At 38.1% G+C, this 14,807-nt stretch overlaps 1 protein-coding gene across 2 annotated transcripts in view; it reads right to left on the reverse strand.

Annotated features, from left to right (window-relative positions):
* Positions 1-368: 368 nt before the first annotated feature.
* Positions 369-14,807, reverse strand: part of PAPD7 (PAP associated domain containing 7) — a 57,875-nt gene continuing 43,436 nt past the window's right edge. The window contains exons 11-12 of one of the 2 annotated variants that reach the window (XM_010139948.1): positions 12,551-12,709; positions 2,416-2,595 (exon numbers count right to left, since the gene is read on the reverse strand). In XM_010139948.1, coding sequence (XP_010138250.1) covers positions 2,416-2,595; positions 12,551-12,709 — 339 coding nt within the window. Of the gene's footprint in view, positions 2,596-12,550; positions 12,710-14,807 lie in introns of both variants that reach the window. The other variant, XM_010139955.1, reaches the window with a different exon arrangement.

The raw sequence follows: 14,807 nt of genomic DNA on the forward strand, positions 1-14,807 counted from the left end.
GCTCAAAAGTGGACAAAGCTTTTGAAATGAATCTAGAAACTACAGGGAAGGACTAAAAAAATTCTATGGGAAGTCAAGGTATTCCAAGGGATCAGTCAATTACCTCTTAAGAATATTGTTGAGAACTACCTCCAGCTCCTTTGCTCTCTCAGTATCAAGGGACCAAATCCACAACTATGAAACCAACAGCCACATATTAACACATCACAAACGTTTCCAGAGGATGTCCATCCATCTTCCAAGCTCATTCTGAAGGTGTTTAGCATGAACAATTTAAAGCAGAGTTCAAAGCGTTATGTCAAACAACAGGATATGGGCAAGTATTACTTTGTCCATTAAATTTACCATTAAAATATACAGAAGAGTGACTGGTCTCCAAAGTTTATTAAAAATCAAAGAATAGAAAACTTTACATAAAAATATGTCAATTTTAGCTTCCACATAGTTGTCCACACAAAAAATTTAAACATGATTTTTTAAACCTGTAGCACATAACCACAGTGATAGCCAGGCCAATTTATTTGGTTCACCATGACTGAAGTGTTACATGATACCACTTTTCAAATGAGTTTTGCTTTAAAATGGACGCTAGTATAAGACACCAACTAAAGCCTTTGAAGGCTCATTAATGTAGTTATGCTCAATATTGCTAGTGTGTGAAGACTAAGCAGTACAGGCTCATGTAACAGCCCTTAGATATTATTTATCAGCTCACAATTTTAATTTTTTTTAAATTGTGATGAGTCTGGAGCATTAAGACAAACTTTTGCAAACAGATATGCACTACTCTACTTTGGAATGTTGCCCTCTCTCCCCTCAAGGACCTGTTTGTGTTTGACAGATTCAGTAATACATGAACTACTTCTGTTTCAAAGGCATACAGCATATTAAAAAGCTTCATGCTTGACACCTCATGTTAATATTCAGATATCAGTTTTAAAACCTGCTGTATCTGTACACAGTATAGATGTCCTGTTAACAGGATTCTTCAGCTTTCTCTGCTAGTGGACTTATATAACTGATCTCTAGTTTTCAGTATAGCTTAAGAACTCTCATTAAAAAAACAGAGGAAGTCAGAGGGCATGAGATGTGACCTACTCCCAGGACAACCGTGGTGCTTTAAAAACTCAGGGTTAGGCAGGATGTACATTTTTCAAAAAGTTAAAGACAGTGTTTGTCATGGCAATACACACTTGCATAGTATACCTGTATGCATCTGTAAATTAAGTGCCAGCCACTCATACTGTGTACAACACCGGGCTGTGCTCTCCTGCAATACATTAAAAGATACTTCTCGTAATGCTTAGAGCAGCTGAAGTACTTTTTATATATTTGCTCTTAACAGAACTAATGCATACTGCTATACAGATTCCTTAATGGAATCAACATATTTCCTTTCTCCACATTCCTTAAGCCGGGTACCTCTGTTTAATAATGTTGTTTGAACCCAAACATTAACAGGTTACGTTTACTTAAAATGTATCAAAGCATGTAGTTCACAGCTTTTATTTCACATCAGAACTTGAACCAACTTTTTCTCCTCCCTCTCCAACACTTTATTTCTGGTACTACAAACGCTGGATTTGTTGACTAGTTAAAGGAATAAAATTAAACTCATTGGTCGGAGCAAGATGACTGAGAGGCCAGACAATGAGCTAAAAAACACAGGGTCAAAATGCTTTGGAGCTTAATACCTTCTTAAAACCGTAAGCCAAATGGCACTTTCATTGTGAATCAAGAAGCCTCAAATATTACCAAATGTCATGTTTGTAACACTGCTCAGACAACCTGCCAAAACTATGAACCCAACTTAGATAATGCAACCTGGGAAAGGATCTGTAAATTAAAAAACCTCTTCCCCTTAAATATAACTTATGTGACAATATGAAATTAAATTAAAAATTCCAAGTTATTGCACAAATTATACTTCCAATATTTACAGAGCAAAAAATTCTGAACTATGAAACAAAAACAGGAGAGCAGCAAATTTACTTTTATGAATTCCCAACTTGATTTGCTGCACAGAAAAATAAAAGAATTCCAATGGGCTGAAGTTTCCTTCACTTCTAAAATAAAAGAAACAGAACCCACAAAGGAACAGATGTAGCCACAGCAAAAAAGCCACAGCATTTGTAAATGTCCTTGCAGTTCAATTGTCAGAGCTGCTTCAGCACTGTATGAACCATTGTGGGAAGGCAGAAAACAAACTTCCACATTCAATAAGGCTTCACAGATAAGCACAACTACTTCTTGAAGATGGACTGAACCACCACACAAAGAAACATGCAAAGAAGTCAGCTGCAGATATTTGGCAACACCAATAAAACGATGTGCTGGACGCTGGTCTCCATCCCTCAAGTGGAGTGGCACGCACTCAGTTTGTCTGAACAGGGAAGGTCATTTTGGCATCTGCCATTATCTGCTCAGACTAATAGGCAAACTGTCTCTGTGTTTTTTTCTTCTCCATATATTACGATTGTACTGGTGGTGTCCTCGGTTACCAACTGGTTGCCTCATGCCTCCACTGCCGCCGGGGCTGTAGCTGTTGCCTTGGTTATGAGTTCCTTTCATGGAAAACTTCATTCCACTGTGCTGCTAAAAAAACACAAGATAAGCACTCAGTTTAGGCATATGAACGACTGAAACAAGGCACATACTACCAGTGGTATTTCCTCAACACACAAGTCATTCCCACAGAATGCTGCTTGAAGCAATTGGTCTTTTCATGCCTGTCTAATTTTAGCTGTGCAAGTCCCATGACACTAACAGCTTAAGAAGTGCTTTCAAGTAAATGTCCTGCAAATGAATTGGTGTAGATTTTAAAGCATCCTTAAAACCCTCGGATCTCAGCATGAAATACGTGCATCACCCTTATACTATATGACACCCTTCTATCACTATGCATCACCCTTATAAAAACAGAGACCTTCCACAATAAATAATAATTGTGACATTCATGTCTATTTTTAAGGACCTTAGCAAGAGCATGACCATATCAGATAAGACTTTCAGAAACACCATGGATAAATGTAAGGGCACGGTCCATAAGAGCTGATACACACAAAGCACAGGTCTGCTCTGCCTATAGTCTCACTGAGCTGCAGGTAAACTGGCTAGAGCTTGTATGGAGCTTGCAAATCCTACAGGTCTGATCACAGGGCTACACGGCTCCTAGACCATATCTCACATGCAGACCAAGGCAGAACAATTAATCAGGAACATGGCGTGACACTTTCTTTGGGGGGGATCCCCAATAACTCGGAACAGAAACTGCCAAAAAGGTTTAGTGGCAGCCTGAGTAAATTGACCACACTGTAAGGTACTACAGGCATCCCTAGCACTTAATGGCATACAGTAAGTTGGTTTAATGTGTATGTACTTAAAATAGGAACAAGAGTTTCAAAAGATGAAATAATTCCCAGATACAGATAACAGCAATGCAAGCACCCTTTTCTGATGTCTAATAGCAATGACCAAGACAGACAACTGACTGCCTTGATCAGAAGTTAATACATCATTTTGACTACCCAAAGCTGTTACACAGGAACACCACAAAACCAACATTTGAGTCAACTTCTTAGAATGTGAAATATCTGCAGCTACTATATTTCCAAACAAGTAAAAAAAAATTAGTAGAAAGAAAAATGAGAACACCAAGCCATCATTACAATTGTGTGCACCAGAACAGGTATTAAAGGAATAATTCCATAAGCAACATTTTACCATCAAATTATAATAAGAAACATCGAGTATACAGAAAAAAGTGAAGACTAATATTGAGGAGTAAAGTCAACTGCAGGGTGGTAGAAAAATCCTTAAACTGTTTCTTAATTTGAGAAGTGTGTCCTACAGCTACCTAATCAACCTTCAACATGCAACTTCGAGACTCCCAAGACAGGCGTACTCAGTGCTACCCTCAGACTACCAATGGTAAAATGTTCAAGGACAGACAGAATAAGGGAATGCAAGCTGAGAATCCCTCATTCCTAAGAGACACGACTGCCCAATCTTTATTTATTGGTATTTTATATTTATTGATATTTATTTAGCTACTAGAAGCTAAAAGTCAACAACATGAAATTAAAAAATCAGGATATGTTTTATTTTTTTGGCAAGTGGTCTTTCAAGCAAGCATACCACTACATCACATTCTCGTGCAGCGAAGTTTACTTCAGTAAGTGTACATCTGACTCTCAATTACATAAGCAGACTATTAAGCACCTACAATAAATGAGGTCAAAATAATAAGTGATCCTTCCACAGGCAAAACAAAAAACCAGACAGTCATTACAGTCACCTTCAACTACATGCTGAAAAAAGAGGAAAACTTTATAGACTTGCTACTGTATAACCAGAACAAGACTCTAACCAAGGAACATAAAGTCTCAGCAAGCCTATCCTCTTCAGCTGGAAATGTGAAAAATCTGGCAACTTCATCCTCCATTTAAGGATTCAGCAAAACAATTACTGGGGGCAGGTCACCACAAGATCAGACAAGCATCACAGCCAATACGACAATGAAGCCTACCTACCTATATCCTAAAGTCATATCCCTGGTTCTCAAAAAAATAATCAAACTTCCAAAGAATGGTTAATAGGTTAGCCAGAAAGTGATCTCTAGCTTGTCATAAAGCATTTCACATTGGTTTTTAGGCCATCAAGATACAGACTGCCAAACTACGAGAGCAGAATCTGGATCCATCTGTCTTACGACTCATCAGCTGAGAGCAGGTACTTCAGGAAGCTGACTCAGGGACCTCTTAAGTCAGATGATGCCTTTACAGCCACTAGTTCTCAACTGGACATTGTTCCCTAGTTTGCTCAGATTTTTGAAACCATAAGCTTTTAGCATCCTGTGCTATGTCCTGCACTATGGCATTTCACAGCTTTAAATGAGCACCGTGTTTAATTTGAACCTACTATCTGATGATTTTTCAGTTCTTGGAATAAATTATTCTGCTCTCTGATTTCTCCATATACTGCTGATGACTGCACAGACCTAGATCATATACCTCCTCATTTCTTCTCCAGGTTAAAGAATTCATTCTTTACACAAGCAACCCCATATGTTTGACCACTCCTACCATGCCTCCATATTCTTTGGCCATTTGCATTGTAATTTTCTTCTGATGTAAAAGGCAAAATTGTACCCTCTGCTCATGATGGGGAATATACATGGAGTTTTAAATGATGTTCTAATTCCTGTTTTTATTCCTAATTATGCCTGAAATTCGGTTTGACACTCAAGTCTCAGTAGGAAATCAGGAAAGCATTATCAAAGCAGTTTTCTGCAAAAATGTCAAGATCTCATTTTTGCAAGAAACTGTCAGCCCAGAGCCTACCACACTCTACAAAGTATTTATCTCCCTCCTGCATTACTTTGAAAGGTCCTTATGCAGACCTTTTCAGTTGGCCCTCAAAGAGCTTAACATAAGCAAACTTTGCCCTGCCTCATCCCTCGGCTTTCCAAGGCTAGGCAGCGTGAGGCCCACACCGACTCCTGAAGGGCTTTCTTCATGAACTCCATTTACTACAAAAAGTGAATCTTTGTTTCTCATCTTCTAACTAGTTGTTTACAAGAGGACACACATTTTTCACTTGGTTTCTTTCAGAATATTTGGTTAAAGACATTTACTTCATGTCTTTTGGAAATCCCAAGAGGCTGCATCAAACAGCCATCTATTGTCCACGCATTTCCAGATATTCACGTGCTCAGGACACCCACAGTCACTGCAAAATGGCACATAAGCAGATGATGGCTGGAGAGATCAGATAATCAAAAAAGAAATGCCTTCATCTATGATATGACAGACAAATCTTTGGTTTAGAATTTTTTACTTTAGAGATCTGTGTTTTGACTTTAGAGAGAGCTATTTATAGAATAATCTCTTCTCTCATCATAGGGTTATTGATTCAACAACTGAATGATAGAACTGCTTTGTGGGGGAGTTTGGGGATTTTTTGACAGGTGTGTTGAATTTCATCCTCTGCAAATAACAGCTGCTGGATCTGGAGGGAAAACTAAAAAAACCCTGCAGTTAAGATAAGCTGGGAGGTGGGGATAGAGGTGGGGTAGAATTCTGTATCACATACAGGTTAAGTTTCCCGATATTTTAACAGAAGTTTAATAAAAGGATGTTCCTGGCATTTACCACAAATTACAGAAACTTGGTGGAAATTGAAATACCAAGTAATTATTTGCTAAGGAAATACAACTTCTATTTTTAAATACTGGCAAATTTACCATACAAAGCTGCTGACATTCAAAGACTCATTATCCAAAAAGAAAATTTATAGCTGAAAATAAATCACCTACACTTTGAAAGAACCTAAGTAACATAACAGAACTCAAGTCTAAACATAAAAATTGTTTTGGTGTTTTGGGGTTTTTTGCCTGTTAGCATCTCTAAAGTAAGGAGAGGTGTGTTAGCAATGAAAATGAAGTATCAGTACTCTTAACTTGAAAAGAGATTATAGATACAGTATTCAAAAAATAATTGGTAAGAACCTACAAAGCTAAAGAAACAATTTAGAAAAGTCATAAGATACTTTAGAAAGAACACGTGTATTTACTATTTTTAGTTCGGACTACAGGATTAATGGCCATGATCGAACCTGGTCTGCAGTTGATCAATATAGTAATGAAACTCAACTTCAAAATCATTCCATATGAAATACTCAGAGGAACATTTGGAACTTTAATGCACCATTAACAATTTATGTATCCCCTTAATTAATATACATCCTCGAAGTATTTCAAAGTTCCTTTCAATTTCTCACCGTATTTCCAAATTCTCTATTTTAGGCCTGTAGCAAAAACACACCCCCTAAAGAACCCTTTTTTCAAGTATTTATGTTCACTTTCTCACTTTCTGAGCATAACAACATCTTGAAATACACTAAAAAAATGCATCTTGCATGCAAGTAAAATTTAACTTCTTGTGCTTTATGAAATAAATTCACTGTTTTGCAGAGAAACAATGGACAAAGATCTAACCAACATTTTAGTCATTACTGCATGAGCAATAAATCAAGTATTAGGCACTGGTTCAACCTAGCCTCATTACTTTAAGTTAACTAACAGGATCTTTGCACCAGCTATCTGGGCATACACTAAACCTGCTAAGATTTATAAGAGGCGTAAATTTCCAAGCTCTAGTATATATTAACTAAATCAAAATAATATCTTAGTCAACTTTTTTTACAACTGGTGGTCTGGGGAAACAAGGCCCAAAGCACTGCAAACATCAAAAGACATCCCCCTCCTTCTGGACCCCTTGTTGGACCTGCTGGCTACTGTCAGCTACAACTGACAAGATCCTGAGCCCTGAACAGCTTTGTATAAAATGAGCCAAAACCCATTTCTGCTCCCATTAAAAGGGGAAAACAGCATTTATGCAACCAGCTCTGAGAGCAGCAAATAAAAAATCAATACAGAGACTGTAACAAAGGGAAACTTTTGGTTCTCTTAACCTTTAACAACAGGTTAGGCAACTATTAGCATAACCAGTTCAAAGATAAACTAGTACTTGAAAGATCGCAGGGCCTAGACACCAGAAAGAGAGACTGACAGTAGAAACTACCATCATTACCTGAGTATATTTTGAACTGCTTTATCGTAAAGAAAGCAGAATCTGACAGATGAAATAAATACCCTTTTTGATCTTGTCACCAGTCAAGTTTCAAAAGTAAGGGGCCAGAGTCAAAACAACACTAGCAACAGACAGAACTCATACTGTAACTTTGCTACTGTTGTGACATAGACCGTGAAGTGTTATCTGCATCCTCGTCATTAAGGAGAATGAGGCAATATCTTCTCCAGCATAAAACTGAGAATTTTAGACCTTAAGAGAAATCTCATTATTACAGTTAGCAGACCCAAAACACTTTCCAAATGATGAGCTGATATCAATACAGTACATGTGAAAGAGTCAGTAGAGGAAATGCATATGTGAATGTTCAAATCAATCTCAATTTGGGAGCAACAATCTGATCACTGTGACACTGGAAGACAAAGGTGTAGTATGCAAACAAAAATTATTTCTACATTTCTGTAAGTCTCTCTTTTATCTGTGATAGGTTTGCTTATGTTCCTAGAAACTACTATTTAGACTTTGTATCTTCTCCACAACTCAAAAAGCACTCAGGAAGAAACCAATAAGGTGTCCAGCAACCTTCACACAAGTCATAAATCTCTAGGCTGGATGTTTACATGAAGACCTCTGAGATCATTTAATACAGCCTCCGTTGCAAAGTCAGATTAGTTTATCCAGGGTCTAGTCAAGCTGAGTCAGTTTCCACACAGAGAAGGATATTACCACATAAAGACCGCACACAGAAGTATGACAATCTGAAAAAAGTACTCTTTTCAGCTGAAGAGCCTGAAAAACAGCCTCTGAAACTCAGATGTAGTTTTTTATTCTCTCCATTCTTTAGAAAAAGAAATAAAACACCATCTTTTCCTAATTTACTATGTATTAAATCAAAAACCAATGTTGTGAGACACAGATGACAGTCTTGATATTTAGAAATCAAAACTGTTTCAACAGTAGACACTAGTATCCTCCTTCCTTACCCTAAGAAAACACAGAGACATCAAAAAAGTATTCCACCCTAAATGAAAGCTCTAAATAAAAGATGAGAGAAATACCATTTGATTGACTGAAGAAACTTTCAGTACCCAAACAGCTTAATAATGCCATTAACAAAACAAATCAGACCACTTGTAAATTGTAGTTAACATAAACCCCTGAAGCTTCACACTGTACTAGGGGGTTTTAGCATATTTTTACATCTGACTAGCTGGTGGCACCTCCATTCTCAGAAACACTTGGTGAAGTGACTTGAGTTCAGCCTTGACATGAATTAAAACATGTCTTTACAAATGTATCTTTCATAGAAGTGAATCACACTTAACTGCTTGCACTCACCTAAAAAAAGACATTTTTGACTCATGCCCCTGCCCAATGTTATTTTTGTTTCCAGTGCTGCTAACTTTTGAGAAACCTCTTTCCAGAGATACTAGCAGTATCAGCATTTCTAGCGAGACAGAGCAACACCATCCACAATTGTTCTGGAAAAGAGCTAAGTCTGAAGTATTTGAGCCAGCGCAATGCCTTTAAAGCAATATAAACAAGCAGTTTAAGTGTCTGGTCTTATATGGCCAAAAAAAAGAATCTGAAAAATTACAAGCTCTTCTAAGGGTTATTTAGACTGTTGTATCTCAGCACCGACATTAAGGTTTCATTTCCTAGTTGTCTCCTGTGCTTCACAACTGAGCCAGTGAATGCTGTTAAGAAATTTTCAGTGAACATATTCACAGACACCACTCATTTAAAGGGTCTTTAGTGGAGCTTTTCCTAGACGTGCAGGAAGCCAGTGCAGCAGGACTAGAGCTTACTGACTTTTAAGTGAAAAGACCACTCTTTGGGAAAAAAGTCACAACTTGGAAAGTAAAAGAAAAGAGAGCTCTGACCTATGTGCCATGAAGTTTCTTCTATCTTCATTGATGACTAAGTAACCAGCAATCCAAGATCAAACTGAACTTACTTCATCCCAAAATAACACCACAGAAAGCAGTCCTTCATTCTCCACTAGGAATCATCAAGTTTTGCCCCTCCACTCATCCGGACATGCATGCCAGTATCTGCTTCCCTGCTTATTCCAGTGGGCAACACTGCTTCTGCTCTCCTAAGCTAATTTTCAAACTGCTTGTCAGCAAAGTAGAATGATTACCTTGGAAAAATGATGATCCCTGTATCAGGACCTTAATCAGTCCCTGAACTACCTGGAAATTCTCCAATTAATTATGCAGTATGTAAACAAAATTGGTAATCACACCAAAGCTGTTTCAAAAAATAAAGCATTAGGAAACTCTAATGCAGAAAATTTGCCTAGAAGGCTGCAAGTTGTTCAAATCACAGTTAGTACTATAGACATCAGCTTTTGATGGTAGCACTGGACACGTGGATACAGCTTCCAAGTTGAACTGCGGTGGAGAAAGCTGCCAGGAAAAAGGCTGAAGATACCAGGCAGACAAATGAATGATTTTAATACGAAAGGACACTTGCTGTTAAGAAAAAAGCTTGCACATGTTCAAGTCTAAAATGGACCCCTATCCAGATAATGTGCCCATTAAAAGCCATAAGCTATCAGGGTCTTAAGTTGCATCAACCGCAAAAGGAAAGTCAACTTAATCTAGCTCAGTCATCCCTCAAAGTTGCAAGTGAAAAGGAGACATTTACAGTATTTTGGGTAGAATGATTTAATGTCCCTCTTCTGACTTGGTCATAATCCTTATGAAAAAAGAACATTTCTACTTCACAATAGATAAGCTTTGACGAATTCAATGCCGAAAAATCATCATCCCTTTTCTGAACTGTAGATAGCAAGAAATGCCTCTGATTTAACACAAATCTCAAAGGCACATCTTTGTCAAGCAAAAGCCACAGAAAAAATTTCCAATTTTAAACATGTAAGTATTGTTAACTGTTCTTTTAGTAGTTTGTACAAGTATTGGAAAGGACAGCCAAGTAACAGAAAGCCAGAAAAAGTGCTACAAAGCAGTTGTTTTCCAAGATTCAAAATTCCAGCAGAGATTCAAAATTCACACACATTGCCTCTTCACAACTGAGGCAAAAACTCTGGGTGCCAACTTATTTTGTATCCACAACTACATGCCTCAAAACTGGATTCTTTTTTCTGTGTAATTTTGAATAAATTGATCTCCAGGGTACCTCTTCATAACAGAAGAGTTATGGAAAAGAATAAACTAGACTAAGTTTGTATTTTAGATCAAGTTTAACTTAAAACACCTCTTCAGTTTAAACAAACTTCAGAAGTTTCAGACTGTACACTAGCATGTGAATACTCGATTGCAGACACTAAAACAGTGATATATTGTTCTATTAGCATCTCATTAAGAGAAAACATCTCCTGTGCAGATAAGCTGGTTTTGCCTAGGTAAGATTCAGCAGTAGGGGAGGAGAGGTAAAGGCGGAAGGAATCAGTCATCACTTAGATTAAAACAAAAGGCAACTTCAAGATCCAAGTGGGGCTTGGTACATGACTAAGGATTGCAGAGGTAGCTGGGAAGAGCTTTCAAAGATGACACCAATCTATAGCATGCCCTAAATCAGTGCTGATATTACTGAACATTGAAAATGCTGTCTAGATTAAATTTCTTCATTATTCATCTAGAAGTTTCAACTTTTAAAGCACCATCTGATTTTAATTTTAATTCTGTAGTAAGAGGCAGTTATCATCTCTAGCCACATAAATCAAACTCACAAGCAGAGTGAAAAGTTGATGATCTGGATGATGGGAGAGAGCAACCCTCAGCATGGTTGCAGGTGATACAAAATTAGGAGAGGCTTATACATAAGATGGTTGTGCTGGCATAAAGAGGGACCTTGTCAGGCTGGAGAAATGGGCTGACAGGAACCTCCTGAAGCTTGAAAGAGGGAAATGCTGAACTCTGCCCTTGGGAAGGAATAATCCCATACACCAGCATACATTGAGCACTGACCAGCTGGAAAGCAGCTTAGCATAAAATGACCGGGGTTCCCAGCAAGTTGAACATGAGCCGGCAACGTGCCCTTGTATTAAGGAAGGCTACATTAGAAAGAATCTCTCTAGCAGGTCAAGGGAGGTGATCACTTCCCCTTTACTCAGCACTGGTGAGTCCTTGTATGCAGTGCTGGCCCCAGGTCTGGGCTTCCCAGTAATACAGAGACATGGACATACAGGAGTGAGTCCAATGAAAGTCTGTGAAGACAGGTACATGAAACATTTGTCATATAACAAAAGGACAGAGCTAGGACGGTCTCAAGAAGAGAGCTCAGGAAGCTCCTGAGCTGAGAAAAGAAAAGAAAGAAAAACTGATGATTTTTCTTTCCCTTGTGCTATATATACATTAGCTTAAATACTTCAGGCTACTTGAGTAACATCCAGTTTCCCTGAATGTTCACCTCCCGGCACATTTAATATTTTGGTAAAAATTCTTGTACACGTGCCTGCAATTAATTTTCTGTTCTTTGTCAATAAAATGTATTACAGGAAGTTACAAGTGTAGTCAGATCTGTTCCAATAATTCAAAAATCAAGGAAACTAAACAAGCCTAGATAGGTCAGTATTACTTCAGATTCAGAAACTAGCTTAGGGATACACCACCTACATGAAGCTTCTGTTTTAAGAACAGAAAGTTAAAGATTGCAAATAACCTACTAGTTCAGCACCAGGAGTCTCAAATACAACTTACAAATCAGACATCTGATGGCCTCCCTTCAACTTATTCCCAGGTGTCAAGTGTGCTGTGGAAGGGCTCTTATACTGAGAGATGTGTCTCAAACACCGAACCCTTCCCCACCCATTCTTCTTCCCACACTTCTGACGTGGCAGATAAGTACCTGTACCATTACATGAAGTTGAGTACATGCTATATGAAGGCTATCTTCAGAGGTTTTTAGACTGACAGCACAGCACAAATGATCTACACTTCCAATTTGATCACTTTCTCATGAAAAAGTTGCTCTGTTTACTTGGCTCATACCTGATTACTGGCGGCCATTATCAAGGTTCTTGTAGGCGCAGATTGGGGTTTACCACTTGGCATAGGCAATGCGGGTGGTAAACTGGCCATAAGCTGAGTCGGTGCTTGCAGACTGAACTGGTAAACATTAGGAGCTGTGCAAGGTGGTGTATCAGAATCCTTTTGGCAGAGAAAAAGGGGAAAAGAAAGGCAACTTTACAGAAAGTACAGCATATACAGGCTATGCATGTGAAAATGCACCCAAATATCAACTCACGTGAATACTGCAAAATGTAATTATTTTTTTCAATGGTAAAAAAATAGAATACAAGCCAGCACTATGTTTATTTTACACATCTAGCAAAAGTTTAATTGAACCTGCATCAAGAAGACAATGTCAACAGGTCTATGGCAACCACAGGTCAGTTCCAGTCAGTGCAATCTAAAGCAGACATTACATCTCTACCAAATACGAATTAAAAGATGGGAACTAAGGCTGGGAAAAAAACAGAACAAGAACAGCAACACTGTCAGTGATACAAGGGCTAGAATTTTAGGTGTCATGACAAAATGAGGCCTCTGAACAGCATTCTGGATTGTACTTATCTGTATGGTAAAGTTACACACTGTAATTGTTGTAGTCTTCTCCCATTCTATCCAGCAACAGCAAAGTTAGAGCTCCACCTACCAAGCAACAAGGAGACAGTCTGCCAGTCAAGACTAGTATATGTGCACCAGTCACTCACTTCGCTCCCAGTTAAGAGTTCTGTTCCCCTCGTTTCCATCAGGAACCTGAGTGACAGTTTTAGGGGAAGCAAGATAAATGTAGTACTGCAGGAAAAAAACTGTAGTGGCACTGATATTGCTGATTACTACTCCTCCTCCTCCCAGCCTGACCAACAGCAATTTCAGATGTATCACAAGCAGTCATACTGGTGATGTTAAAACACTGTGCATACTGTGTGCCTGGAGCACTTAGACAAAAAGCAAGGAGGCAAGCCCAGATGCAGGGTTTTAAGTCTGAAAACACCCAACTGACTGCCTCAATTTTCAAATGACCAATTAAGCTGAAAAGCTAGCTACGGCTTTATGAAACAACTTTGAACACAGACCTTGTAAAACTTATTTTTCAGCCATACTAAAATGGCAACAGATAAGTAGCTTTTTCCTACATTTTACCTGCTTTTTACCTTGCCATTAACTCAAAAGTATTCTGAACTTGAAAACAGGAAAAACCTATTCTTTATCCCAAAGCATTAGTGTTTTTTCCATTCCCAGCCATCTGGCTAAAAGCATAGCAAGGGATGGAGCTTGGCCAATTAGTAGGAGTTACTGTATTAAAAGACATTATTGCCTCAGATCATCAGGGATCTTTACTGTTAAAGTAATTACTGAAATATTCTACTACTCTTTCTCTAAAGATTAATTGCCTGGAAGCAAAGATTCTTCGCTTAAACCAAGCAAACTTTTAACGAACCTCCAGCACTACTACTTGCCCTTGCATAGCCTTGCTTTCCAAATTAGATTCTTCAGTTAGAGAATAGGCTGTCTAGAAAATATTTTCAGTAACAGGAACAAGAGACTATTTAAAGCTTTTCTTGGGCAAAGGAGAAGGCTTTTAAGAGACTGACAGTTGTGAATACTGAGCATTCTAAGCAATGAACTACTAGAAAGTGAAACTTGCATCCCCACTGAAGTATTCTCACAGTATCCTCAATAAAGCTGTCAGCTATTAGATCAATCACTCCTTTATTCATCCACATAAAATTGTGCTTACTAAAAAATAAGTTCTAGAAAGAAACAAGCTGCTCACCTACTGGGCCAGCTAGTGGTAAAAGTTACAGTATGCCTTCATGAAGCAGTTTCAGGTATTCACACCATGAATTCACTAGAAACATAAAAACAAAGACTGCCAGATACAGGTTTATTCTAACTAGGAAGTTTCAATTTTAAAACACACTCATTAAGCCAGTTTCAAATCCTTGAGTAAAAACAGAAATATTCCTTCCAGTTACTACTATTCATAACCTTGATTACTGAGAAGTCTTTAATTTACCTTAATGTTGGAAAGAAGATAAAGTATGGAAGAGACCTAGCAACTCAAGTTTTAGTGATGAACTCATTTAACTGCAAATTTTGCTAGAGAAATGGGATTTTCTAGCTTCTATCTAGACAGAAACAGTAAAACATTGCAGTCACGTGGAAGATGAAGAGCTGGAATAATATTAAAAACCAAAATTCTCTTCCTGACATCGGAAGCGAACAAAAAAAAAAACTC

Source organism: Buceros rhinoceros, unplaced genomic scaffold (assembly GCF_000710305.1).
Source record: "Buceros rhinoceros silvestris isolate BGI_N320 unplaced genomic scaffold, ASM71030v1 scaffold2580, whole genome shotgun sequence".
Classification (NCBI taxonomy): Eukaryota; Metazoa; Chordata; class Aves; order Bucerotiformes; family Bucerotidae; genus Buceros; species Buceros rhinoceros.